At 43.6% G+C, this 27,840-nt stretch overlaps 2 protein-coding genes across 5 annotated transcripts; one reads left to right on the top strand and one right to left on the bottom strand.

Annotated features, from left to right (window-relative positions):
• Nucleotides 1-6,733: 6,733 nt before the first annotated feature.
• Nucleotides 6,734-19,764, top strand: LOC117862412 (ABC transporter C family member 2). 4 transcript variants are annotated; one of them, XM_034745877.2, is made up of 31 exons: nucleotides 6,745-6,894; nucleotides 7,520-7,572; nucleotides 7,661-7,721; nucleotides 7,838-8,222; nucleotides 8,894-9,075; nucleotides 9,191-9,230; nucleotides 9,315-9,474; nucleotides 9,573-9,687; nucleotides 9,758-9,838; nucleotides 9,918-9,942; nucleotides 10,066-10,122; nucleotides 10,333-10,398; nucleotides 10,530-10,604; nucleotides 11,031-11,138; nucleotides 11,270-11,404; nucleotides 12,072-12,178; nucleotides 12,266-12,359; nucleotides 12,493-12,660; nucleotides 12,951-13,091; nucleotides 13,753-13,959; nucleotides 14,037-14,135; nucleotides 14,337-14,489; nucleotides 15,054-15,448; nucleotides 15,596-15,776; nucleotides 15,862-16,185; nucleotides 16,483-17,239; nucleotides 17,338-17,459; nucleotides 17,798-18,043; nucleotides 18,504-18,605; nucleotides 18,778-19,099; nucleotides 19,368-19,764. In XM_034745877.2, exons 4-31 carry the CDS (start codon nucleotides 7,890-7,892, stop codon nucleotides 19,460-19,462), a joined length of 4,890 nt encoding a protein of 1,629 aa, XP_034601768.1. In that variant the 5' UTR covers nucleotides 6,745-6,894; nucleotides 7,520-7,572; nucleotides 7,661-7,721; nucleotides 7,838-7,889; the 3' UTR covers nucleotides 19,463-19,764. The 4 variants fall into 4 exon arrangements, with proteins under 4 accessions (XP_034601767.1, XP_034601768.1, XP_072151337.1 ...); XM_072295236.1 differs by lacking the exon at nucleotides 6,745-6,894 and adding an exon at nucleotides 7,244-7,376; XM_034745878.2 differs by lacking the exon at nucleotides 6,745-6,894 and adding an exon at nucleotides 7,264-7,398.
• A 3,424-nt stretch (nucleotides 19,765-23,188) lies between these two features.
• LOC117865553 (BAG family molecular chaperone regulator 1) lies at nucleotides 23,189-27,599 on the bottom strand. The gene is made up of 4 exons (XM_034749773.2): nucleotides 27,071-27,599; nucleotides 24,952-25,208; nucleotides 24,330-24,476; nucleotides 23,189-23,568 (listed from the first exon to the last, which is right to left on the bottom strand). Exons 1-4 carry the CDS (start codon nucleotides 27,324-27,326, stop codon nucleotides 23,431-23,433), a joined length of 798 nt encoding a protein of 265 aa, XP_034605664.1. The 5' UTR covers nucleotides 27,327-27,599; the 3' UTR covers nucleotides 23,189-23,430.
• Nucleotides 27,600-27,840: the final 241 nt, after the last annotated feature.

Here is a 27,840-nt window from a genome sequence, read left to right as displayed (position 1 = left end):
AAAATATGATCAAGGGGTGGATGCTAGGACTTGCCTTCATTGATGTTTCCTAGGTTGACCAGGGTCTTGACTTCTCGTCTTCTGGATCTTCGGCTTCTTGTCAGAGCCTGGTCAGGCTAGCGTATCTACGCGTCTTCTGGATGGCCAGGCCTTTGGCTTCTCATCTTCTGGATCCTTATCTTCCGGTCAATGTATCCTCGGCTCAGACAAGCATGCAAATAAATGAACAACTCTAACAATCAATTTCTAGCAATTAATGTACGACTAGAGAAGATGGAAAAGGATGGTTCATGGACATTTTGGGAATCATCAGATTTCTAAGGATAATCCCCAGATAAAGGATGAATATTTTATTAATTATTTAGAAATAATTAATGGATAAATTTGTTGAATTTCTAAGAGAATTTTAATAATATAAGAATGGATTTCCTAGGATTTAGACGGGTGGCATAATGGCTAGGTTTGGACGATATTTGGGGTTTTCAGTTGGACAACATAATGGCTAGATGGGGTCGATATATGTGGTTTGAATGGGGCAGCATTTTAGCTTGGATTTGGATGATATTTGAGGTTTTCAGTTGGGCGGCATAATGGCTAGATGGAGTCGATATATGTGGTTTGAATTGGGCGACATTTCAGCTAGGATTTGGATGATATTTGAGGTTTTGGTTGGACATTATAACATCTAGTTTTGCTTGATATATGAGATTTGGATCGGGCAGCATAACGGCTGGGTTTTGGAGTAGATTCTAGGTATGATGTTGGGGCTATGTGATGTGGATGTACTTCGGGGCTATGAAACTTGCATAATGAGCTCGGCTTTATCCCGAGGCCCTGCCCTATGGCGGGTGGAGCTCTGACATGTTCTGATGGATGCGCGGCAGCAATAGGGGTTAGCGGCGATAGTAGGGTAGTGAGGAACAACTGGCTGGATACTGTTAACGATGCACTTAAAGTGGCTAGAGGACGCACAACGCACTCGACTTCGACTCAGCCCGGCACCTAGGGGATAAGGCATGGCGACAGGTGGAGGCGGTGCGACATATTTTCTAAAAAGGTTGGGGCTCTAAGATCTTAGTAAAAAGATAGAATAGGGCTCATATGAGATTAAAAATGGAAAAGAAAGGCATGGACAAGCTTAGGATATTATGTAGTATTTTTTGTGAATTTTGGAAATTTTTTTGGATAAGTAGAAGGGCTCTATGTGAAAGGTTGTGTGCACTTATCGGGTGCACGTAGCATTTTTGAAGTGGTTGACGTAGGGGTGGGGATGAGGGCGCGGCTACTATGCGCGTGGACTGGGCGCACCGTGGATCCAGCCATGGGGTGTGTGTGACGGGGAGGAGGGTGACGCCATCACCCCTGGTGGGACCTACCTGGCAAATAAGAGAGGGAGGGGGACGGAGCAGTGCCGGGGGTAGATGGTACCCTCGGTCTTCTTCCTCCTCAGGCCGACACGCCATGGGAGGAAGCAAGAAGGTGGCTGGAGCTTTGGGGAAGTAGGTTCTGGTCCCTTAGGAGGCAAGCCGAGGGTACCAGCAGGGAGAGGAGAAGATGGATGACCCATTCTAGGGGTTGGAGAGGCGAGGGGGAGATGAGAAGGGTGCGGCCACAAGAAGGCCGAAGCTTGAGCTCCTGGAGCTCGGTGTGTGGCCGGGAAGAGGGTGGCACTGTCCGTTTTATACTCGCAGGTAGAGCAGGAGGAGCGGTCACATCGCCGATGGGATAAGGATGGGGCGGCTTGCCGTGGCCGTGAAGGAAGGGGAAGGGAGAGAAGCGCTTTGGCGCAGCGGTGCAAGGCTACCGGGAACAGTGGAGCGGCGGGAAATAGTGGAGCGGCGGAGGGAATAGATGGCGATTGGGGGAGGATAGCTTGGGAGCCAAGGCAGATAGGGGGGAAGCACGGCGCGGGAGGGGGAGGCGCGTGCAGTGGAGCGGGAGAGCACGACGGCGCTGGGCAGATGGGTGGGTTAGGCCGAGCTGGGCCGAGGCAGGCGGGTTGGGCTGGGGGGTAGCTAGGCTGGTGTTCGCGGGCCGAAGCAACGGGGTGCAAGGGTGAGCTGGGCTAGAGGTGGGAGATGGAGGTGGAGGAAGGTTGGGTCAGAAGTAAGGGTGGGCCGAGAATGAAGTTTGGCGGCCCGTTGATAGGGTTTGAGGTCTTTTTATTTGTTTGAGTGTGGTTTTAGATCCAAATTTGAAATAGTTTTAAAATTTGAAGTGAATTTAAGGTATAGGGTTGGGTTGTCCATAGAGATGTGACTTTTGGAAGGGTTTTGGAATTTAACGGGGTTTGAGTGTGGTTGGAGCTGAATGAGGATCCTATGGGGATTTGAGTTGAGAATTAATATTCAAATTGCATTTGAATATTAACTCATGAGATATTGTTCCTAGGAGTTATAGGTGGGGTTCCTAGGAGTTATAGGTGGGGTTTGATGTAAGTTTTAGATCTAAACTTAGGAAGGATTACTAAAGTAACCATGTGCAACACATGTGCTGTTATATTTATGTAAGGTTTGTTTGTAAAGAAAAGTTTTAATGTTTGGGGGCGAAAGAGAATATGCGGGATGTTACACTGGCGGCGCGTGAAGGTGAGGGAGCGGCTCCGGTACATAGCGGCCGGTGGTCAGAGGTAGGTGGGGTGAAGTGCGAAGAGGGGAAGGAGGAAGAGAGGGATGAAGAAAGCAACCTAGCCCCGACATGTGGGACCTGGTGCCACGTCATGCGAAACCGCTCTCAAAACAGTCGAGGGATAAAAAATAAACGGATTTTAAAGTTGAGGGACGGTCGATACCTGATTTTGCACGTGAGGGACGAAACTCAGACTACCATAGTCCGTATTACAAATTGGTTGGTAATCCATCAGGTAACTCTCGGCGGCCCACACTCAAACACAAACAGTTCGACCTTTTAGGCCCATAAAAATTCAGCCCATGCCGCTTTGCTTAAACCCAGTCATTAAGGCCCATCTAATATGTTCCCGGCTATGTCCTGCTGATTGCTTCTTCTTCTTGGTTCAATCTATGAGGCCCACCAATTATGCAGGCAAACTTTTCTGATCCTGAACTGATTAGATGCTTGGAGGCCCACTTGATGTATCAAGTGCATTAGAGAATCTGAATGCTCCGAATTGCAAGTTGCTGGCGATACAAAGCGATGCCTCTCTGCGGTCACCATCACGGTCATTTGGTTTATCTCTGCAGAGAAGAAAAATGTATCTCCTTTTCTGTTAGCTGACATCTATGCTTCCGTTACATGCTGAACAGGCATGAGCACTTTGCAGGAAATGTCTAATCGCCACCTACCCTAACCAAGCTTTTGATCCTGGAATTCACCTGCTCGGGGCCCATGGCCAGAGTCTGAGGATCGCTTATATAAATATAATATAATGAAGATGGTCAGATTGAAAAACCATGCAAGTGGTTCTGGTGCCACATCTAGCTGGTTTATTTGGTAATTGTTTGGAGCATATTCTGTCCTATGAACTCCAGGACAAGAACATGTCCTCTGCCCTGACTTCAGCTTACAACTATATACAATTATGATGAAAACACGTAGACTGAAGTTAAGCCAAACAGCACGTGCAGTGACACAGCAGGAACAACTTCTGCCTGCAAATACAACCGCAGAGACGATCCCGCCGAGGATTGTGGTCACTCGAGACACATCCATGCTGACGACTTTGTTCATTACTAACTTGGTCAAAAGCTAGACAACTGTTTCTTTCCCCTTAACACAATTCTGATCTTCATTTCTTGCTTCTCTCACCTGCATGAATCTTGTTGCTCCTGGAAGCTGATGATATGTTAATGATCCAGGTGCACAAAGTCAGCTGGTGATCGATTATTTTGTGCAGGAGTCAGTCTGGAATTCGAGCTTGCAAAGGAAGAATGGTGGTTGTCACTCTGCACGACGTGCCGGTTGTTTCGAAGAAGCCATCTTTTCCACAAGAAATATCCTTGTCGATGGCCCGTGCTATAGCTGGAGACTCAAGTGGCAATCTTTCTAAAGAAAACAACCGACTTTTCTGCTCCTGCGATAAAGAGCAGACGGACCGGCGGAAAGAGAAAATTAGATCAATGACTCTGACAAAGCTGGCGACTCCCCTGCGATTATAGTCACCAAGGAGAAGCGTTATGGAGTGTATAGAGTAGCTTGGCCGAGGAAATAGTGAAATGTTGGCACGAACACGAATCCTGCAGTAGTACGCTCTACCCCATGGTCAAGGTCTCATGGATGCCTGCAGAGAACTTTGCTCGCTCAGGAATCAGGAGTACACATCCATGCTGACGACTCTGTTCGTTAACTTGGTCAAAGCTAGATCGACCACCATTTTTATTTTCTCGTCGACGTTGACTCGTGATTTTGTTTTTTCTTGTGTCAGGTTATTTGTTCTTGTGGCTCCCTCTGAGAAGTACATGATATGGTAAAATTCAGGTGCCTTGCAGCAGTTGGTACGGGTAATCTCGATGACTTTGTGCAGTAGTCACCCAATTCTTGCAAGGAACGAAAGGTCGCAATCACACTAAACGACTTGCTGTTTAATTTGTTTGGGAGCGGCAAGTTTTACCACAGGAGAAATATCTTTGTCGATATCATACTTAGACTCAATAGGTAACTTTTTTTTTCTTATATCAACTGACTTTTTTGCTCCTGCGCTAAGAGCAGACGTCAAGAACAGGCGAAAAGATAGAAATTAGTCGTTTAATTCGACTAATTGTACGAACACTCCCTCCTGGGATGGTCACCGGGGTAATACTAATCCACTTATTGCAAACAGAAAAATAACTCGTCTAATCTGACTAATTTGCAAAGAATGAGTACCAACTTTTGGCTGCGTCAGGACTGCACTTATGTCGTGGAATTGACCATGATCTCTCGGACAATAATGGGATAGAGAAGTGTGTGCTGTATAGTATTATCAGTTGCTGAAGTGTTGGCACACGTACGGTCGTGCAGTACGCTGTATCCCATGTTGACTCCACGCTTGTACACTGCTATTGATTTTTGAACTTAGATATTTCCTCGGAACTTGATGGATTGGGGGATTGTTTGTTAAGCGGTATTGCAAACTAGGAATTCTCCGTTTATTTTCCTTTTCCTTCTTCAGATGTGACCTGAAACACTAGACACCGTGAATCAGCTCTAGTAAGTAGACACACCACCTTGACATTTTTTCACTTGGTCTTTCTCTCCCTCTGTTCTCGTATATATGACATTCAAGGCAGCGAATTTAGTTCGTTTTAAACTAATTAGGTTGTTGTAAATGTCATATTTAAAGATGGGGTAGTACATCTACAGGCAAATTATTTCCGCGAAATATAATAGAAAAACAAAAGGTGCTAGTCTGCTGCAATATATGTTTTTTTTCCTGCGTTTAATATTATTATCTGCTACTGCTAGAGTCCAGAACTGTGTCGTGCAAAATCACATCGGAACAACCCTGTGTCCGCCAATTTCGGAGTGCGCCAGAACATGGGGCCTCGCGGTAGCTCTTTGTTTGACTATATGCTGCTGCGCCAGTGTCCCAGTCCCTCACCGATTGGCCGCTCGTCAGCAGTGACGTCGTCCACACTCCGTACCGAACCTCAAAGCAGCCACCGAATCTCGCGCGTGGGCGCGATTGCAAACCAAAACCACTTATTTTTTTTTTAAATTCGGCTGTGGAGAAGTAGAGCTAGGAAAAAGGCCCCATCGGCCATCACAGGATTTGAGGGTAGCGCTACTCAAGAACTGATAAACAATAAAAGGTCCAAGACGGCATCAGGTTTATGTAAAAGTACCCCTGCACTAGTCCGATTTTATTGTGCTATCTTTTTACTCTATTTAGACCGACATAGGCTATGTTACACAAAGTATCTCGTCTCGTGATCGGATGCTTAAGACTCGGTTGAACAACCACTCACGAATACACCATTTCAAATAAAGAGGGTTATGTAATATGGAATTACTTTTTATAACAAACCTAGTAGCATGAACCTTAGGACCTGTTTATTCCTTCCTAGATTATATAAGCTGGATTATGGTCTAAGGGTAGTAGGGTAAAAAATCATCATAGGATCACAAATAATCTGAAATAAGCTACCTAAGACTAACTTATTTCGAATTATTTGTGGTTCTAAGATAGTCTTTTATCATAATACTCATGACCCATAATTCAGTTTATATAATCTAACAGGACCTAAATCTATCTAGATTTTATCAAGGCTAACAATATTCAATTAGAAGTTACAATAGACTACAATTATTTATATTTTGAACCAGAAAGAATAATCTGGTTCGCAGTGTACTGTATTTTGAAAAAAAAAAGAACCATAAAAAAAAAGAACCACCAATATATTGGTCTGAGAAGTGAAAAAGTAGCATACCAACTGTTAAATAAGACCTTTTGGAGTACTTTCTAGTTTCTACCTACTACCACCAGACACGTCACGGGACCTAAGTTACCAATCTGAATTCATTAGCATACCTCGATGTAAATTTTACAAAGGTGATATGCCCACAATATCATAATCATCCCAGGATCTGTGGTCTACACAGGACACTGCTAATGCAGAAAATTACAAAAAAAGGCAAGCGGCTGAGAACTGATAGCAGACACATCACCAATGACGAAACCAACAAATCACTATATTTCTCTCCCCAAAAAGGACTGTAGAAGAATCCAAATACAGTAGCCCCCCACCCCAAAGGCCCGTAGCGCCAGCGTGTTCGAATCCAAACCCATAAATAGACCTCTTCAGCATTCTTCTATACTAGTATACTCCGCATCTCCTCCTCCTCTCGACCGCTCTCCTTCCCACGAAGGCGAGAGGTGTCCACAGCTCGCCACCGCGAGGGATGCTGACACTTCGTCTCCGCCTCCGCCTCCGCCGCTCCAGTTGATCCGCCGCCGTGGTGAGCTCTCCGCCCCCGCCCCCTCCCCCCGCCCGTGGGTCCTCCGATCGCGGAGCCATGTTTCGGATTTTTTCCGCGGCGCGCGTTCCTCTGATTTCGATGCCTTGTCGCGTAGCTCCCGTGTGGTTTGGGTGACTCTCGTTGGGCGTCGCGCGAGCGGAGAAGATAACCCCCCACTTCGCAAAATTTACCGAGAAAAGTTGCGAGCGAGTTTTTCCCCTACCTTTCGGAGCTTTTGTGGCAGCTTTTCGCGGGAGGATCTCGCGAGGCTGGGCCATTGGGTGCGGATTCTCGTTTCTGTCGGGGGATGATGATAAACCCTCGTTGTTAGTATCTCCTTTTGCCTTTTTGTGGTTGGCCTGTTGTAGTGGGAGTGGGCATGTGGCGACGCTGCAGCACCGCTCTTCCGTCAGGCTAGTGGGGTGGGGAACTGGGGATCCATCAGCTCGTGGATTTTGGTTTCTCCCTTTTGGTTGCAATTGGCAAGTAATTCTAGCTTTGTTTGTACGTGTGTTCTCTCTGCCCGTTCTGTTTGTTTTTTATTCGTGTGATGCGTGGTTCCCATGTCCATCCCATTCATTGTTGTTTTGATTGGGTGATGCTTCTTCTTGTTCTTCCTCCTCAGGGGTACCTATCCATCTAAGTTGAGCCACACTTGTTCGGTTGTACCCGATTAAGGTAGGCGTAGTTTACTTTCCAATTTTTTTTGGTGTTAATTGAATCTCCATGCCAACAATGAGTCTGCCCCTGTGTATGTCTTTGCTAGGTGAAATTATCAGAGTTACAGTGGTTAGGAACCGAAGCGTTTGTACCTACTTGACCTTTGGGTTAGTAGACTAGTTTCCTGGTAGATTTTTTTGAAACGAACATTTTCAGGTAGATTGATGTTGAATTACAGTGCTGATTTACTGAATTTTTCTCTTGTTTCACTTCTTGAATTCAGGGGGGGCATCAGAACTGTGTGAAGATCAGGTTTGCTAAGTGGAAGGGGCCAGATGGGGTTTGACCCAATGGATTGGTACTGCCAGCCGGTCAAGCATGGTGCTTGGTCGCATGTGGTGGAGAATGCATTCGGCCCCTACACTCCGTGTGGCATCGACACCTTGGTGGTGTGCATCTCACACCTCGCACTCTTTGGTGTTTGCTTCTATCGTATATGGAGGACAACGAGGGACTACAGAGTGCAGCGATACAAGTTACGTTCACCGTACTACAACTATCTGCTTGGGCTGCTACTGGTGTACTGCATAGCAGAGCCGCTGTATCGGATTGCCACTGGTACCTCCATCATGAACTTGGATGGGCAGCCGGGTCTTGCTCCATTTGAGGTGAGAGGGCTAATACATTATTGCTACCTTCAAGTTCTGACTTTACATGTTGATAGATTATTGCACCCGTTACAAGTATATTTACTGAGTGCTATTATGTAGTACTTTGTAGGACCTACTTTCTGCTGAGTTATAGAAAGTCAGTGTTTGTAGGCGCATCTCACAAGTACTGGTAGTATACATTTTTGGGGTACTACTGCTCAGTTCCATTGCAAAGATCACCAAGTAGGAAAATACCATCCAAGTAACTAAATGTGGCCCCTTGAATCCTCGCACTAGATGGAGCTTTCCCATTTATACTTATTGATGGCAGCAAGCTAATTTTCTCTTCTACTTTTGTGTTGCCAGTGAATGATAGTAATAAGAGTTAACTGCGATATACAGAAAATGCGGATACATAGATAACCATAACTCAAGTTTGAACGCAGTTCCTCAGTTGTTATGGAATTATGTAAACCACAGTGTAACTTTACTTATGTATTCTTGTTGAAGAGGATTGGGAAAAGTCTGGAAGTCTATTGCTTCTTTGTGTCTCTTGATACATATACTATACACTCACCGACATAGCTCTTGGGCTCTAACCCATGGGCCTAACAAAGCACTACACAGTCACTTGCACAGTTGTACATTAATGGCCTTTTGGGGCATTTAAAAATCTGCATTTTCTACAGATCGTCTCATTGATCATTGAGTCTGCTGCTTGGTGCTGTATGCTTGTAATGATTCTTCTGGAGACAAGAATTTATATCTATGAGTTCAGATGGTACATCCGGTTTGTGGTCATTTATGTGTTGATTGGGGAAGCTGCTATGTTTAATCTTGTGCTCTCAGTGAGGCAGTACTACAGTTCGAGGTACAGTACATTTGTAACATCTATTTTGTTGATGAAACTATTTTTGCAATGACTCAAAGTTTTTATCACACTAAGAAATTTACATATAGGCTAACTTGGTGTTTTCCCTATGCAGTTCAATCTTTTACTTATACTGCAGTGAGATTGTATGCCAGGTCTGCATCTTCATTTCCATAGTTGTCCTATAACCATATTTTGGTGTTATCTCTGCCATATACTGAACCTTTTTTTTTGTACAGTTCTTGTTTGGAATTCTCATGGTGGTTTATCTGCCTAGCTTGGATCCTTATCCGGGTTATACCCCTATCAGGAATGAGGAGCTGGTCGACAATACTGATTATGAACCTCTTCCTAGTGGAGAGCAGATTTGCCCTGAGAGACATGCCAACATATTTTCCAGTAAGTGATTAGAAATTCTTCCACATTATCCGATACATACATAATTAAATTTCTATCCCTGTTTGATTTCAGATTTTGATATCGTGTTACTTTGCTAGGAATATTCTTTTCATGGATGACTCCTCTAATGCAACAAGGATATAAAAGGCCCATCACAGATAAGGATATTTGGAAACTAGACACCTGGGATGAGACTGAAACTTTGTATAGCCGGTATGTTTTCCCTTTCTACTTGTTGAAATGACTGTTACCTGCAAATCCTAACAAGGTGATCCTATACCAGATTCCAGAAATGCTGGAATGATGAGCTTCGAAAACCAAAACCTTGGCTGTTACGAGCTCTTCACAGCAGCCTTTGGGGAAGGTATGAACAATTGTACACTGATACCTATATGTCTGATTTGATTTTTGTGCATGTAGTGATTAATCATTTTCACTTTCAGGTTCTGGCTGGGAGGGTTTTTTAAGGTCAGCATTTTGTCCATATCATTTCATTAGACGATTTTCCCTGTTTTTTATTTTTCATATTTTTTCCATTATAAACATTATGTGTTATTCTCAGCAGCTCATATGTTTCCCTCAATTTTGTAGATTGGCAATGATGCTTCTCAATTTGTTGGTCCACTCATATTGAACCTGTTGTTAGAGGTATTGCTTCTCATTTTGTGACATTCCAATGTCAATAACATGGAAATGCTCATTTTATCCTAATATGTTCCATTTCATTAATCACCTGTAACTGTCGATAACAGACTAGTAAGTGCATTGATTCTAGAATAGACCATGCGATTGTGCAAATCTTACACTATGTTTCTTTTTTTTCCCTTTTCACCACTAAACTCTTTTTTTCCCTGATAGTCTATGCAAAAGGGTGATCCATCTTGGAGCGGGTACATCTACGCTTTCTCAATCTTTGCCGGAGTGGTACGGATCATTTTCGTTTCTTGCATGTTGTGCACTGCATTTCTTCGTTGTTTCAGTGTGTTTGAACTTCTAAGCAACAATTGTGGTACTTGTGATTCAAAATTGAATAATCCTTTTGCTTCATTTTTCAGTCACTGGGAGTTCTTGCTGAGGCACAGTACTTCCAGAATGTCATGCGTGTCGGTTTCAGGTTGAGGTCCACATTGGTACGTGTTTCTTGCATATCAAGAACTTTATTTCCCTTCTGTTAAGAGGTTATGCAATCAGCAGGCATCCATGGAATCTTTTGTTCCCTTCTTGAGATCACTCTTCTACTTATGAAACTATGGTTGGCTTGGGATTACAATTCCTGATATGTCAGATAATAAGCAAGTTGAATAGGCAACTGGGCCATGTATACCATATTAAGCAAAGTAGCCCTAACAGATAGTTGTAGGGAATTTAGTGAGAGAATGGGGAATATTTGTTGCAAAATTTCCTTTTACATTAATTATTGTTTTACTTTTATATGAAATTTGCTTTAGCATCTAGAAGATGGACCCTTCTATAAGGTCTCCACCTTGTTTTCTATTATTCCTCTATGTATGGTCATCAAAGTTTTTAACAAAGTTTAGCCTCTTGTTGTCACACAGATTGCAGCTGTTTTCCGCAAGTCCTTGCGACTGACTAATGATAGTCGTAGGAAGTTTGCTTCTGGGAGGATTACCAATTTGATTTCGACTGACGCTGAGTCCCTTCAGGTACCCGCATTTGTGTTATTAGATTGGCTCACTGTTAGGAAGGAGGGAGAAGTGTGTGTCAATACTATGCATCCTGTTCATTCGTGTGTGTTTGTTTTCAATCCTTCTAATTTATATTTGCACCTTTGCAGCAAGTGTGCCAGCAGCTTCACAGCCTATGGTCTGCGCCTTTCCGCATAGTTATCTCCATGATCCTTCTATATGCACAGCTTGGTCCTGCAGCATTAGTTGGTGCGCTCATGTTGGTTCTTTTGTTTCCAATTCAGGTACATTTCTCTTTGTGAACTTGCAATCCTGAAATTTCTTATGTTGCATGTCTATATGTGCCTATGCTGTCTGTTTTAGTGACAGTTCCATTGTTACTAGTGAATTGGCTGCTGCATTATTAGAGAAAAGATGTTCATCATATACGCATTCTTCTAATTCCTGTAATTATGCTGTGAGCTTTTGATTTATTTGTTGGTGTGGTAGACTCTTATGGATTGCACATGTTCGTTGGGGCTTCCATATGACTTTGTTCAGCTCCTATTTAGAAAAAAAAATCAATTAGTATTTATTTGTTATCACGTTGAGATTTCTATGGAAAAACCATTGGTTATGGTTCCTGTACTTGTTCTATCCAGTATTCTACAATTACCAAAAATTAATAACCTGAAGCTGTGGTTGTTCAGTAGTTATTTCACATTATATATAGATGAACTGGTCTTGGAACTAAAATTTTACGATGGATCTATTCAGTTGACTCCCTATATTTTTCCCAATTAAGGTCATAACGCAGTTTTAGCTGTATCATCTTTATCACATTCTATTTGTAAACTTGACACATCTCTGCCAAATAAACTGTGACTGTTGAAGTTTCTGTAAGTTCACTGCTTTCAGAGTTCAACAGTGACTTTTATGGTTTATCGTTTCTGTATTTGTTTTCTTTTTCAGACAGTCATCATCAGCAAAATGCAAAAACTTACCAAGGAGGGGTTGCAAAGGACCGACAAGCGAATCAGTCTCATGAATGAAGTGTTAGCTGCTATGGATACAGTCAAGTATGTTATATTCATTTTTTATTTCTTTATTACTAACACCTAGCTTTGGTTATAACTCTTTTAATTTTCAAAAACTTATTTTGTTAGGTGTTATGCTTGGGAGCAAAGCTTCCAGTCGAAGGTGCAGGACATCCGCGATGATGAGCTTTCTTGGTTCCGCAGGGCTCAGTTGCTTGCTGCGGTATATTCCTTATATTTTTGCACTAGTTTAAAAATTGAAATTTTTGTACATAACTTGACTCGTGAGAAGTTTTATTTTGCACCATATTTTTGCCTTTGCGCTTACTCTTTATCATTTTTCTTGCTTGTTGCAGCTGAATAGCTTTATCCTGAACAGTATCCCGGTTATTGTCACTGTTGTTTCATTTGGTGTATATTCTCTACTGGGAGGTGACTTGACACCAGCAAAGGCGTTTACTTCTCTTTCATTATTTGCAGTCTTAAGGTTTCCACTTTTCATGTTGCCGAATCTGATAACTCAGGTGTGTAGGCTAATGTTTTTCCCCCCTTTTATAAGTTATTTGTAAAGCTACTTGGAAATTACAAAGCATCCCAATTTCTGAATATAATTACTAGATTCTTAGATAGCTGGTCATTCATTTTCCCTTTATTGTCTGTTCATATGGCTTCGAAAAATTATCTAGCTAAATTGTTTTGGCTTAGAAAATTTATCTAACTAAATAGTTGGAATGGAATTTTGATTCATTCCAATGATGGCTTGATTTACTGCACAGTTGTCTTACCATTGTTGTTTTTCATGTAAATTCAACAGGTGGTTAATTGCAAGGTATCATTGAAGCGCCTGGAAGATCTCCTGTTGGCTGAAGAGAGATTGCTTCTGCCAAATCCACCTATTGATCCTGAGCTTCCGGCCATTTCTATCAAGAATGGGTATTTTTCATGGGAATCACAGGTAAATTCATGTTTCACATATTTTTTACTTGCCACTTGCATTTGCTTATTTTTCACTCTTGCAACTGCAGCCCTAGGATTTATAGTAGTCGACTTCTTTTCTTCTGAAATCAAGTCATTAGCACAACTCTCTTCTTGTTGGGTCTGCAGTGGTCAGTGAATCGAAGGATTTGTTGGCTAGCTGCTTCATGGGTATGGGTGAGTGATCAGGACAAGAGAGAGAAATTTGTTACCTGTATAGCCCACTGGTTTCATAAGATAGCTAAAAGTAGATGACTTCTGTAGATATATTCCTAGTACATAATAGGACTCTGTTATCTCTTTTTTTTTTCTGGAACGACGCAGGAGAATTGCGTGTCATTTCATTGAGAGAGAAAAAACGAAAGTACAGAAAGGTTAGAAAAAGCTCCCAACCTTAGCACACAGCACACCCCCACACACAGGAAACAAACAAAAACTAAAAACACGCCACAAACCAAAACTACATGACCAAGACCTCCAGGCCTAATAGGCCTGGGTTAGCGACCTAGTGAGCAGCTTCTTGCGTGTTTGAAGGATCTCTATTATCTCTTATAGTCTTATGTCGAGATATCCTTCTTTTTTCAAGATGAGTATAAAGATGTTAACATTACCTTTTTCCATCTGATTTTAAATGTTGGCAGGCTGAGAGACCAACTTTATCAAATGTCAATCTGGATGTACCTGTTGGAAGTTTAGTTGCAATAGTAGGAAGTACTGGGGAGGGTAAAACTTCTCTCATATCTGCCATGCTTGGAGAAATACCACCAGTGTCGGGATCAGATACCTCAGTGGTCATTCGTGGATCGGTGGCTTATGTTCCTCAAGTTTCGTGGATCTTCAATGCCACCGTGAGTTTCTCCATTGTTTAGTTCTGCTGAGCTGAACCTCCTATAACTAATGCAGATATCTAACTGTGACCTCACAGGTCCGGGACAACATATTGTTTGGGTCTCCTTTTCAAGCCCCACGCTATGAGAAAGCAATAGATGTAACTTCATTGCGCCATGACCTTCACCTACTCCCAGTAAGTACAAGTATTCAAATTTCACTGTGCAGATGAAAATTTTGGAACTATAGGTTTCATTTGATAAAGAGGGAGCTTCCTTGGGAACATGTTCCTTTATTTGGCATGTTGTAATCTAGTTGCACCTTTCTTGTTTCCTAATATTGGTGCATGGTGCTTTAATTTTCTGCTGCAAATTAATGAATAATGGATTGCTATCAGGGAGGCGATCTCACAGAGATTGGTGAAAGAGGAGTTAATATTAGTGGGGGACAGAAGCAAAGAGTTTCAATGGCAAGAGCTGTGTATTCGGATTCAGATGTATACATATTTGATGATCCACTCAGTGCATTAGATGCCCATGTTGGCCGTCAGGTGCATTCACTATCAATTATATTCCATCTTGTTTATACTACCTATTTTTATGATCTATGCTCACATACTGAAACAATGAGCTATTGATAGTTGGAAATGATGTTTCTACATGAGATGTCCCTGATCCTTATTTTTAGGTTCCATCTATCTAGGAAGCATAGTGAGTCTGGAAGACATTGACCCTTCCCCACAGAGCCTATAGACCAGACCCCAGATTTACTAATAATTCATGTCCCTTGACACATGGATTTGTGCAAAGTATAATTTGAAAATCAACAACCATCCAAAATTCATCGCAACCTGACAATAGATTATAGTCAACCATTCACAGAGTTACTTGAAAAATAGTTATACAACTGATATCAAATGGGCTTCTGTGGATGTTCCATGTGTCACATCATATGGGTTAGTATTGACACATAGCACTGTCTGAGATTAGTGGCCGCAATTTGTGTTTCCACTGTTAGAAAATAATTAAGCTTTCTGCAGTGTTTTTTTCCTAAATTTTCCTTATTATACATGTGCTACTACAGAATCTTGTCACTGACATGAGTACATGTGCAGGTATTTGACAAATGTATCAAAGAAGAACTACAGCATAAAACACGGGTTCTTGTTACCAATCAGCTGCATTTTCTGCCATATGTCGATAAAATAGTGCTGATTCATGATGGTGTAATTAAAGAGGAGGGCACTTTTGATGAACTTAGCAACAGCGGCGAACTCTTCAAGAAGCTTATGGAAAATGCTGGGAAAATGGAGGAACAAGTAGAAGAGAAGCAGGATGAAAGCAAATCACAGGATGTTGCAAAACAAACTGAGAATGGGGATGTTGTAATAGTTGATGGAGGTTCGCAGAAGAGCCAGGATGATTCTAATAAAACAAAACCGGGTAAATCTGTTCTTATTAAGCAAGAGGAAAGGGAAACAGGAGTTATCAGTGCGAAGGTCCTTTCACGGTAAAAGATAATATTTTATGTGATTGTAACTAGTGTTTAATATTTGAATATTCATTGATACTTTGAGGCATTCTTAATATTGTAAAGCGTCTTTACTGAGCATGGTGGTCTGCAATATATGCTTACTCAGTATCATTATCTTTGCAGTTACAAAAATGCACTGGGAGGGGTGTGGGTGGTATCCATACTCTTCTTTTGCTATGCACTGACTGAAGTTCTTCGTATTTCAAGTAGCACATGGTTGAGCATTTGGACTGATCAGGGTTCTCTGAAAATTCATGGCCCTGGTTACTACAATTTGATCTATGGAATTCTTTCTTTCGGACAGGTATTTATACCCATTGTTTACTTCTTTAATATGTTGTGCTCTCTTTTGTGTCTGTTTGCTAATAAAGTGAAATCTTTTGCTTTAGGTTCTAGTCACTCTCTCAAACTCTTACTGGTTGATTATATCAAGTCTTCGGGCAGCAAAAAGGCTGCATGATGCCATGCTTCGGTCAATATTAAGAGCTCCCATGGTATTTTTTCATACCAACCCACTTGGACGGATCATCAACAGATTTTCAAAGGATTTGGGTGACGTTGACAGGAATGTTGCTGTCTTTGTCAATATGTTTATGGCACAAATATCTCAATTGCTCTCAACTTTTGTTCTCATCGGATTTGTCAGCACTATGTCTCTCTGGGCCATCATGCCGCTCCTGATTTTGTTTTATGCAGCTTACCTCTATTACCAGGTATGCCAATCAAACATTATATATGACTGAAATCAAAGTTTTATTGTGGAACACATGCTAAAAATAAGCACCAACATGACCCGAAGTTCCATCTCACCTAGAAATAAGCTCTGCCAGTCACCACTAAAGCAAACAATTTCAGCTCTCTACATTGCATGAAACTAGTAGCATGATTGCTTAGAACAGTCAGGCATGTATGAAAGGAAAAATTTTCAAATGATTTCTTTCCTCAATAGTATAGAGGAATCTATCGTTACCTTTTGCCTTGTTGACACTTTGTAAATGTATTCATCTCAGACAACATCTCGCGAGGTGAAGCGTCTGGATTCCATTACCAGGTCTCCCGTGTATGCTCAGTTCTCAGAGGCTCTGAATGGTCTGTCCACAATCCGTGCGTATAAAGCCTATGATAGAATGGCAAACATAAATGGGAGATCAATGGACAACAACATTAGGTTCACACTCGTGAACATGAGTTCAAATAGGTGGCTAGCTATTCGTCTGGAAACACTGGGTGGCATCATGATATGGTTCACAGCAACTTTTGCTGTTATGCAAAATCAACGAGCAGAGAATCAGAAGGCCTTTGCATCTACAATGGGTCTACTTCTTACTTACACTCTCAATATTACCAATTTGCTCACAGCTGTCCTTCGTCTTGCTAGTCTTGCTGAAAATAGTTTAAATGCTGTTGAACGGGTGGGAACATACATTGAGTTGCCTTCTGAAGCTCCCCCTGTCATTGAGGACCATAGGCCACCCCCTGGTTGGCCATCATCAGGTGTCATCAAGTTTGAAGATGTCGTTCTTCGATATCGACCAGAACTTCCTCCTGTTCTTCATGGCATATCTTTCATTATTAATGGAAGTGAGAAAGTAGGAATAGTTGGCAGAACAGGTGCTGGTAAATCTAGCATGCTCAATGCTTTGTTTCGTATCGTGGAGCTTGAAAGAGGGAGGATATTGATCGATGATTGTGACACTTCCAAGTTTGGAATTTGGGACCTGCGCAAAGTTCTAGGAATAATACCACAAGCACCAGTTCTATTTTCAGGTATGATACTGAAAAATAAATGTTGGCACTGTAGGTGCTGTATGTAAATTTGTTATTTCTAGCTTTTATGTGGCAAATGTTTACGTTTGTCCTTTCAGGTTCTGTTCGATTTAATCTGGATCCTTTTAATGAGCACAACGATGCGGATCTCTGGGAGGCTCTGGAAAGGGCTCATCTAAAGGATGTTATCAGGAGGAATGCTCTTGGACTAGATGCTGAGGTACGCAGCATGCATACTTTTGTTTATGCCAAAAGTTCATGGCCATTAATTTATTCTCGCTTGTGTTTTCTTTTACAAATGATGTATGCTTGTACAGATGCCATAGTTGGCATGTGATAGCATTTGGTACTCTAACCTTCCTTAATTACTTGTGAATGAATATTTGATGTCAAAGAAACTTTGTTTTATAGAAGGAATTACTAAACAATATAATTGTGTTGCGCTCTAGAAAGTAATCCTGAATAAAATTATTTGCATATGTATTAAAGATCTTCGTTTTTCCAGAATGAGCAATGCGGAAAGTTTTCACTAGTTTGAGCTTTTTTTTATTGGCACAGGTTTCTGAAGCTGGTGAAAATTTTAGTGTTGGACAACGGCAGCTGTTGAGCTTAGCTCGTGCGCTGCTGAGAAGAGCAAAGATACTTGTTCTTGATGAGGCGACAGCAGCAGTTGATGTACGGACTGATGCTCTTATTCAGAAAACCATCCGAGAAGAATTCAAGAGTTGCACAATGCTCATAATTGCTCACCGTTTGAACACTGTCATTGACTGTGACAGGTTGCTTATTCTAAGTGCTGGGCAGGTATGTTCTGCAGTAAACCTTTTGTCTTTTTGTTGTTGTGCTTGATTCTTATAGTGTCAGTATGTATAGTATTTTCATATCATGTGCTGATTATTGCAACTTTTAAAGTTACCAGTACTTGCAGATTTTGGATAGATACTAATTGTTAGACCATTTTAGTTTCATTTCTTTATCAATCCGAACAACTACTAAATTTAATCACAGTGAATTTAGTTATTAGGTTTTCAAAAGACTAAAATCAGGACTAAAGAAGCTTAAGTAGCTCTCATAATTTGGATGTCGCTGTTTGTAGTTGGTAATGTGCTTCCTTCGTCATATATTGTCCGTGATGTACAGGTCTTTATTTGCTGTGTAAGCATCAATCATTTCTTTTCTCATCAGTGAGATACCTAAAAACTGGAGCACACTTCGTCCCATCACTATATTTGTTGGCATTCAGTTTCATAATGTTGTGTTTCAGGTTCTGGAATTTGACTCACCTGAGAATCTTCTGAGCAATGAGGACAGTGCTTTCTCCAAGATGGTGCAGAGTACAGGACCTAGCAACGCAGAATATCTCAAGGTACTTTGCATCTAATATTGTATTCATTTTGCTAATCTTGCCATGTTGTGTCAGTGACAAGAACTAACATGTGTGCATGCAATCCTGTACGTGCCCTTTTGTGCTAATCTACATCACTGGCTTCAGAGGTGTGCTAACTCATCTTTCTTTGTGAATAAAAAATGATCAACAGAGTCTTGTATTCGGAAGTGGAGAGGAGAGATCACGGAGAGAAGAAATCAAGCTGCAAGATATTCAAAGGAGATGGGTGGCTTCTAATCGATGGGCAGAAGCTGCCCAATTTGCGCTTGCTAGAAGCCTCACATCATCACACAGTGACCTCCTCGCCCTAGAAGCTGCTGAGGGAAATAATATCCTCAGGAGAACAAAGGATGCTGTAATCACTCTGCAAAGTGTTCTAGAAGGGAAGCACAATTCTGAAATTGATGAATCCCTAAATCAGTATCAGGTCCCAGCTGACCGGTGGTGGTCATCGCTTTACAAAGTCATCGAAGGTATGGTTGTTTCTATACTCTTACATGTCTGACACAGTCATGCTCATTGGAACTAAATAACAGATGAAAATTAGTAAAAACCAATTAGTAGTTATCAAAGACATGTCTTGCCAAAATTATATGAAATGTCTTCTATCTGCCATGCCAATTTTACTCGGGTATCAGCTGTATATGCTCAGAACTAGCCTTCAATTAGAAGAAAAGCAATTGCTCTGCTTATCAACTGCTACTAATTTTTTCTGACGCAATTTATATGCATTGCTTTCAGGCCTCGCCACGATGAGCAGATTGGGCCGCAACCGCCTGCAGCAACCTTCCTACAATTTTGAGAACAACGGTTCTATTGACTGGGACCAAATGTAGATGTAGAATTCTGGAGTAGAAACACTGATCCCTGAAGTCGCATTGTGGAGTAGGTTGGAGGTGCTGTTATTTCTTCTAGCGGATTTGATTCCTACTGTGTAGATGCTGCCACGGACATATGACGTGCAAGCTTTAAGTAGTAGATTCACGGCCCTGACGCCGCTCTGAAAATGAATAACGAGCAAGTTTTGGCACAGAAAGACGTTGCCGTACCGTCGTCCGCGAGGATTGTAATTTCTCAACTCACGACATCAGTATATGCTAGATTTCTGTAACTTGTGTCAATGCAAGTCTTTTCGTGAGGGGACGATTGCGTGCAAAGGTTAATTTCTGCTGATCAGTTATAGCCCAATGTTGTAATAACGATATGGTTCCTAATTCAAAATAAGTGCTAAAGTCAGTGCAGACTGCAGAGCATACCTCTAAACTGTTATTTGGCCCAGATACAGAATCGTTGCCTCTACCAAAGCGCCAAACCATCTTTTGCTGCCAAGGACCATGCTCTCGCCGCTGTACTTGTCGATTCAGTCGGAGTGCTCGCGTCGAACGATCTCCCGTAGTCCGCTTTCGTGGCCAAGACGACGGCCCGCAGCCGTGCATTGGAGACCTTGAACACGTCCAGCGTCTCCACTCCACGTATTTCTGCAGCCTCTTCGCCTGCAAAAGCCAGTCAGATTTAGGAGGCACCATTGCAACAAGGCCATGAATCAATGCTCCAAAAGTCCAAATGTAACCACGCCGGAGTATGCCCTCTTCCCATCATTTCCACAAGCAAATCCGATGCAGCACATGTGGTTCGCCTCATAATTGTCCGAAAAGAATAACCTAATCGCGCTTATAAAGCTCGGCGCAGCGTACAGAGAAACATGCATTTGGTTCGCTCAAATGTAATCGCATAAGAGGAACTGCATCTCCTCGGAGTTCTTGCCAGAAACACAGCCCACAAGATGGAGGCATGGATTCACCAGGTTGGGCTTGCCGACGACACCGGCAGGGATCAAAAAAGAGATCGACGAGGACGGGAGGCGGAGGTAGGGTTGATAATGGATCATGATCATCATACCTCCTTCACAATCTAACTCAACCCTGTATATATTTAATTCAAAGTTATATAGTATTTAAGCTCGATTCTTTGTAAGCCTGATCAGAAGCGGATGCAGCTCACGAGCTTAGGAGAGGCTCCCTCTTCTTCCTCTTCCTTTCCTCCCTTCTCTTCTTCCTTTTTCCTAGAAAATCATGGAGGGGCTAAGGGGAGCTCCATTGTCCAAGCGCGGGGGGGGGGGGGGGGGGGGGGGGGGGGGGGGGGGGGGGGGCTGCTTGAGCCCCACGGCCCCAACCACCCTGCTCTATACCCCTAGATGGAGGTGGCGGTGGACGAAGAAAGGGGAGGGCGGCTGAGAGGAGGCCGCTGGGCCTGTCGCTCGGTCATCTCAAGTCACTGCTCAATGACGCCGATGATATTGTCGACGAGCTCGACTGCTTCAGGCTCCAGCACCAAGTCAAGGGAGGTATGTATATGTTGCGACCAAGGACGGAGCCGGGATTACAGCATTAGAGGGGCCAAGCAAGTTATAGCTTACAAACTATTGAATGCAAGGGACCAAATACTACAAATTTGAGCAATTTTATACAGCCATATAGTGCAAATGTTTTGAGCATAGGGGGGCCATGGCCCCTGCCAGCCCCTCCCTAACTCCGTCCCTGGTTGCGACTCTCTGTGTTATGCACATCGATGCTTTATGATGGAAGTAAAATAAAGCTCCTCGCGCGACACCATTAATTTTCCTGTTCTAGCTAGTCCGCATTTTGTTTTGGCACAGGTACGATTGCTAGGGATATTCATGTAGAAAGTGAAGCAGATGCATCGAGGAACACCACTGGCATATCCTAAAGAAGTTCAAAGGCATGGGTGATTTCACGATAACGGAGGAAGGCGCTGACGGAAAGCCTTTGAAAGCACAATGTAATTACTGCGGGAAGGTGCTTGGATGCGAGACTAGTAAAGGGACATCAGTTCTGCACAATCATCTCAAGAGAAGTCGTGCAGCAAATGAACAACGGCCACATCCTACAAGGTCAATATAACATTTGTTTTTCAAATATTTCATTTTAATGCTCTATGCGTGGTTGTTCACAATTTTTTTTTGAACTTGTACATTATTGCAATACTTTTGGTGTAGAGATTCTTGGATATCAATTTATAGGAAAAGTGAGTTTGGTATTGGATGTTGTGCTATTAAAGAGATATGAAAGTAAATGAGTCTTAAATTATGTGAATAATTTCTAAGATATGAAAACATTTTGATCCATAACTCTATGCCTATCTATTCAAAGATTCATGAACATCTGGTTTGTTTTATGACTTAAATTTAATGCAAGTGTTACCAATTTGTTCAAGGATGTATAAACATTTATTTTTCTTTATAACTTCAATTGTAATGATATTGTATCAGTATGAAGATTCTTGAACATTAATTTGTGTTCATAATTGGCTTGTGATATGCTATAAAAGGGAGTATGCTAACATAGAAGCCGTACTAACATCAACATCATACTAGTACACATGGTGACTACAAAAGTAACCATTCAGCTTTTGATCTTTGTTTCAGTTTTTGCTGCTTTTACCATGCACTAGACTCGAGGTGATCAGGATTGTTACGAGCAAAAAATTGAGTTTATGGAGAAATGCAAGAAAACCATAAAAAGGGGTCCCGAACCTATCCATATGGAGGCTGATTGTCGTAAGACTGTGGAAAAAGATGACGTGGACATGGCTTGTATCTGTCGTCTCATCACCCCTAAGGACGAGGAGAAAATAGATGTGGAGAAAATTGTTTTTATTGCGCACATTTGCCACAAGCGGGTGCCAAAGGGAGAGAAATGCGTAAGTAAGTATCTAACACTGTGATGTTTCTTTGAAGCACGCTCAATACCAATATTTATTTGTCCTCATCAAGTAAGAAATGCACAAGTTGTTTTTGTAGATTTTCATGAGATAATATAATGATATATATATATATATATATATATATATATATATTATATATATAACCTTTGTTTTCAAGGCTTTACTGTTCCGCTGACCGAGTTTGATGGTGGTGTCGCTGCTGCAAGGGCTCATCTCAAGAGTTCTTAAGGGGTTGGACAACAATAAAAGAATAAAGCTATGCTTACCTTGATGTCGCATCTGTTCTTTTTTTATCTTAACAATGTATTCCCTCTGTTCCAAATTTTCAAATTGTAGATCGTTTTAATATTTTTAAATTCATAGATTTTGTTATGCACTTGGATATATATTTATATTTAAATATATATTAAAAGTTATGAATCTACAAATGCTAAAATGACCTACAATTTGGACAGAGAAAGTAGTAATCATTACCATTGCTTGTAGATAAATTCCCCTTTTATATTGCCGCATTCATGCATCCTCACCATGCGAATTAACAGTCGAGTTCTTGTTACTATGCGATGCGTTGTAAACAGAAGCTGACCTCCGCATCTCGCGCACTCGGGAGAGCCACCGATGAGGTAGGCTTTCGGTGTCTGAACTCTTAAATTCTAAAATAAATTCAGAAAAATACGAGTACCAGTGCTAAGTTGAAGACCGCTGATGGCAGCTGAACTGTGCTCAGTTTGCCGTTCACCGTTTCTTCTCATGCAAATCTTTAGAGTTTTTTTTTTCCGCACGCACTCTCTGCCGTCAGCGGATGACTCTGTACGATATAAAAAAAGAACGGTGATGCTTTCCTTTATTATGCCGACCAATCGACTACAGCCGGCGGGGAGGAATGGTGCTGTGATTACAAACAGTTAATAAGTGGGGTTTGGTTCTCCTAACATTCTAACCTAGCGGCTCACCACGATCACAACGAATGGGCAGTTGGGCACCAAAAATGAAACAACACGGAAAGAACACACACATCGCACGTATACACGTATCCTCTTAATTTACTGATCGACGAATTTCAGTCGAAGAGCTCCCACTGTGTGGTGGCCGGCGCGTCGAACGTCTCCCATTTCGTCGTCACGACGACGGCCTGCAGCCGCGCGTTGGAGACCTTGAGCACGTCCAGCGTCTCCACGCACTTCTGCACCCGTTTCGCCTGCAAAAACACATACTATGCATGTCAGAATTAGGAGGCATTGCGTATTTACGCAAGAGATCATTCATTTGTAGTAGTATAAGTGTTCCTGAATGAGATCCTTTTTTTAGTATGCCATCGTTTCAGTTTCAGAGAGAAAAGGAGTAAAGAAACTACTGTCCCCTCCTAATCTTGAGGTGGCATGAAGACACTATCACAATCACAACCATGATAAAAGTCTTTGCACTTTTTATATCTCTAATCATCTATGCCCACGAGGCACCAGCTTGTAGCTATCTTGCCGTGGCAATTTGCGTTTCTTGTCATACACTCTTTGTATGTAAACCTAAAAGGCACATCCTTTATTCATAAAGCCATTGCCCAGGACCTGAATTCTTGACAGAACAGCCTAGGAGCAAAGTTTGCTGGCAGTGGCGCCGAGGGGCAATGCCTGACTGACATTACACTTGCAGCAGGGAAAAGGCTGTGGGTGGAATTCTTGCGCCTGGACCAGTTGTTCTCTAGAAAGAAGCTGATGAAACCTGTGACGCTTCACTCACCATCCGGCGACAGGTGACAGACAGCTAGCTGCAGTCCCATCTCATGAACACTTGCACTGCTTGTCGTGACACTGCTTGCATTGGCCACTCGCAGGCCAGATCATTTTCTATTGATACCAATGGTACACTGCTACTGTAACCAATAGAACGGTGCCCCTGAAACTGAGGTCTGGATGCTCATGCCAATCTGTAGCCTGATCCCTGCAGTGAGTGTGGGTGTACCTGGATGTTCCTCTGCGAAGAGGAGTCCCCGACTGCTGGTATGCTCTCCAGCTTCACCGCGTGCCGCATCAGCAGCTCGATCAGCGTCGTGATCTGCACCTCTGCAACCTTGTTCCCTCTGGAAATCGATTTCTCGATGCTGGTTACCTACGAACAAGAAAGAGAAGCGTTTCTCCTGATCAGCATTACCAGAATGACGTCACCGTTCATCAGAGAAACAGCAACATAATGAATGATACCCTGCAGGAGCGCATCGTTGTCAGGGATTCAAGCTGTGTCCCTGTTGGAACGGATGGCTATTCTAGTAAATGGGCTCGGGGACCATGTGGGAATTTCACTGCTCGGCTCTACATGACCACATCGGCAGGACATCCATTCATGCAAAATCAATTTGCTCACCTAATTCCTTGGACAGGATACTCAACTCACCATTCAATGCACCATCCCAACCCCCATGCTTACATGTCCGAAGCAGCACGGATTCGGCACTGACTCCCACAAAAACAACAACCATTCTCTATTTTCTTTATATGAAAAGGCCATTATCTTAGCAGCCTGCAAAGCTCATGATCTCGCACTGACACATTGCCATCGGTGATGGAAGTGAAACGGCGATGCTAACCTGATCGGCGAGCTTGTCGACCTCGAGCGCGATGGCGCCGATGGCGCGGTTGGCGCTCTCGATCTTGGCGTTCTTCTGGCGCTCGATGTACCGCCGCTCAAGGCTGGCGGGATCCTCGGCCAGCACCATCTTCGACTTGTTCTTCACGCCGCAGGCGTCCAGGTACTCGGTGTTGCCCCGCGCCCGGCCCTTGTAGGTCAGCTGCTGGTCCGCCGGCTGCAGCCCCGTCCTCGCCGCGAGAAGCTTCTTCAGCTGCCCTGCACGCACGGACGGTACGGATGGCGCAATTGGTTAGCACAGTGCCCTACACCTGATTGTTCCTGACCTGCAACCACTGCCTACTGCTCATCACCAACATTTTGGTGCTAATATTATAACGCGTGCGATCAATGTTCGAGCGGCAGGCATTGCTCGGTACTTGTTGCTCTGCTGGTGATGGTTAACACCCACGATGGATTCTGTGGCACATGGTAGCAGATCCCAGCGACCAGCAGGACTGACACTGTATGAGCCAAAATTTTGCAAAAATATCTGCAATTTCTTTTTTGCATAAATCACAAAAAAATAGCCATAGACAGCATATGTTTTGGGGACGTCATTTTCTTGAGCTTTTTAGCAACATGGCAGCACTATAGAAGCACTGCAAATTTGCAAGACCATTTCCACTCCCCTCCACCAAAAAATAAAGGTTGCACTGATTTTAAAAGGATAACACACATGGGTTCAAGTTCAACGAGAGAGGATGCTAGAACGTGCAGCGCATACGACTCCCAACACCCACAGCAATTCTACCCCCATTCTCTGCAGGACACAACAGTCTACGCGGTGAACGAAGCAGCGTGGCGATCACTTGCGGCCAAAGGTGTCGGTGCAACGGGACAAACCAGTCAAAAAAAAAAAACCTCCAACGTGCCGGTGTCATGGCTCGACTCCAGAGTACCTCACCACCGTCCGATATGGCCGGTCCGTACACGTGGGAGCCCATCCTGCCCCTGGATTCCCCGCATCCAGCACTGGCAGCGCCCCCGTCGCTTTGTCGGGGAGAGGAAAGGCGCCTCTTCGTCCGTCACTGCCGGTGCCGAATAATGCTGTGCTTCCAGCGAAGTGAGGGCAAAGCAAGCCTCACTGATCACTAAACTGATCGATTAATTAGCCTCGTGATCTGCGACTAAGTACCCCGCACTTGCATCGGCGTTGAAGCAGGCAATGCCGGGATTCCACGGAAGGAATCGTTCCGGTACGGCTCCGGTGAGTAAACTCAGCTTTGTTTTACCACTTCCATAAGCACGGATTTATGGAAGTTTCAGAATCCAACGGTTTGCAAATTTTCAGGCACGCTCGTGAATTACTCGGGCTGCGTGATGGGCACTGAAGACGGTGGTCAAGGACAGAAAAGGATTTGGATTTTGGAGCAGAGAATTTTTCGCCTCACGAAGCAAATTCTCGGCAGGTCATGTGGCACGCATGTACGAGATATTCCTGGCGTTTTTGTTTCTTTCCTGTTGAATAAGAAGAGAGATGCTGCGAAGAAAATGATACAGGTAGGAAAAGGGGATGATGATGTCTCTGTCCTAATATCGCGGCGGGGTTAATTCCTCCACGCGGCACCGCCGGAGCTCATGGCGATCTTTTTAAAAGCCATTTGAAAATCAAGAGCGCAGATTTTTGTCATAAAATATCTCGTGCAAGCCACGATTCTACACCAACAGGAGTTTTAAGCTATCATGAGGTCAACTTTTACAACAAATAAAATGGGGAGTTTGAAAAACAGGAAAATCAAAGTTTTCTCAACTACTTGATTAGGTTACATTTTAATTAATCGCCACGATTAGCGAAGAAGCAAACGGCTCTACCTTCCGGTTTCACCCGCCCTAGCGAGGAAGGGAAAAACATCACGCGCTAAAAGATGCAGTTAAAGTCTGATGAAAAGAAGACGAGCGAATTTTCAGTTTCTGTCTCATCTACAGCGAAAGCAAAGCATCGATCGACGACGACGACAGGGAACCAAGTTAATGGAGCATCAACTAGGCACAAGCGCGGTTACTACTCTAGATAGAGAAAGCGGCTTTAGCGAAAGCCAATGCAAGACGAGCCAGGACAAGCTGTCACGAAAACTCACCGAACGTGGCAATGGGGGAGACGGAGACCTCGTGCCGCGCGCCGCCGTACTTGACGCGCACCCTGATCTCCGGCGGCGGCGGCCTCGGCGGCGCCCCGCCGCCCGGCCCGTCCTCCCGCGCCTGCACGACCATCCCGCTCGGCCGCACCTCCCACCCGGCCCGCTCCTCCGCGGCCGCCGCCACCGCCGCCGCCGCGTCCGACCACCCGCTGCTCGACCCGCCGTCCGAGCTCGACCGGTGCATCACCGACGCCATGGAGCGTGAGAGCGACACGCTTCTTCCGATAGTGTCCCAGGGAAGAAAGGAAGCTTCGGCGCGCGGCGAGGGGAGGGGCAATTGATGCGAAGTGCGCGCGGTTGGTGCAGTGCCGTGGAGTGTGGGTGGTGGTGGTGGTGGTGGTGGCGTGGGGGAGGGAGAGAGAGGAGGAGGACGGCGGAGGAGACCCGCGGGGAGAGGGAGAGGAGGCACGGCACGAGACGGGTGGGGGACGCGCTTCTTCGATTGTTCCCCGCCCTCTTCTCTTCTTCTTTTTTCTTTTTTGCCGGTTTCGTATATAGGCGCACGTATCCAAATGGGCCTCTGGGTTTTCTTGGACGGATTTGCCCCTGCGGCGTCCCGGAACATGTCGATTCTGTTTCCGTATTTGCCAGCGGGTATGTTCGATGGTTTTGGTAAACTTTCTGGTTTCGTTGTGGGAAGTTCCAGTTTTTTCAGAGGAGAATCATGGTCAAGAATGGGGGGAGAGAGACGTCAATTGCCGTTTCATATT

Source organism: Setaria viridis, chromosome 7 (genome assembly GCF_005286985.2).
Source record: "Setaria viridis chromosome 7, Setaria_viridis_v4.0, whole genome shotgun sequence".
Classification (NCBI taxonomy): domain Eukaryota; kingdom Viridiplantae; phylum Streptophyta; class Magnoliopsida; order Poales; family Poaceae; genus Setaria; species Setaria viridis.
Note: the sequence above shows the minus strand (reverse complement) of the source record. Positions and strands in the feature narration are given on the sequence as shown.

Coding starts and splice junctions, on each gene's coding strand:
- LOC117862412 (XM_034745876.2), top strand. CDS start 7,890: ATGGGGTTTGACCCAATGGATTGGTACTGCCAGCCGGTCAAGCATGGT. Junction 11,139..11,269: donor CTGACGCTGAGTCCCTTCAG/GTACCCGCATTT, acceptor GCACCTTTGCAG/CAAGTGTGCCAGCAGCTTCA. Junction 14,136..14,336: donor ATGACCTTCACCTACTCCCA/GTAAGTACAAGT, acceptor GATTGCTATCAG/GGAGGCGATCTCACAGAGAT.
- LOC117865553 (XM_034749773.2), bottom strand. CDS start 27,326: ATGGCGTCGGTGATGCACCGGTCGAGCTCGGACGGCGGGTCGAGCAGC. Junction 25,209..27,070: donor CTCCCCCATTGCCACGTTCG/GTGAGTTTTCGT, acceptor CCGTGCGTGCAG/GGCAGCTGAAGAAGCTTCTC. Junction 23,569..24,329: donor CTTCGCAGAGGAACATCCAG/GTACACCCACAC, acceptor GTGTTTTTGCAG/GCGAAACGGGTGCAGAAGTG.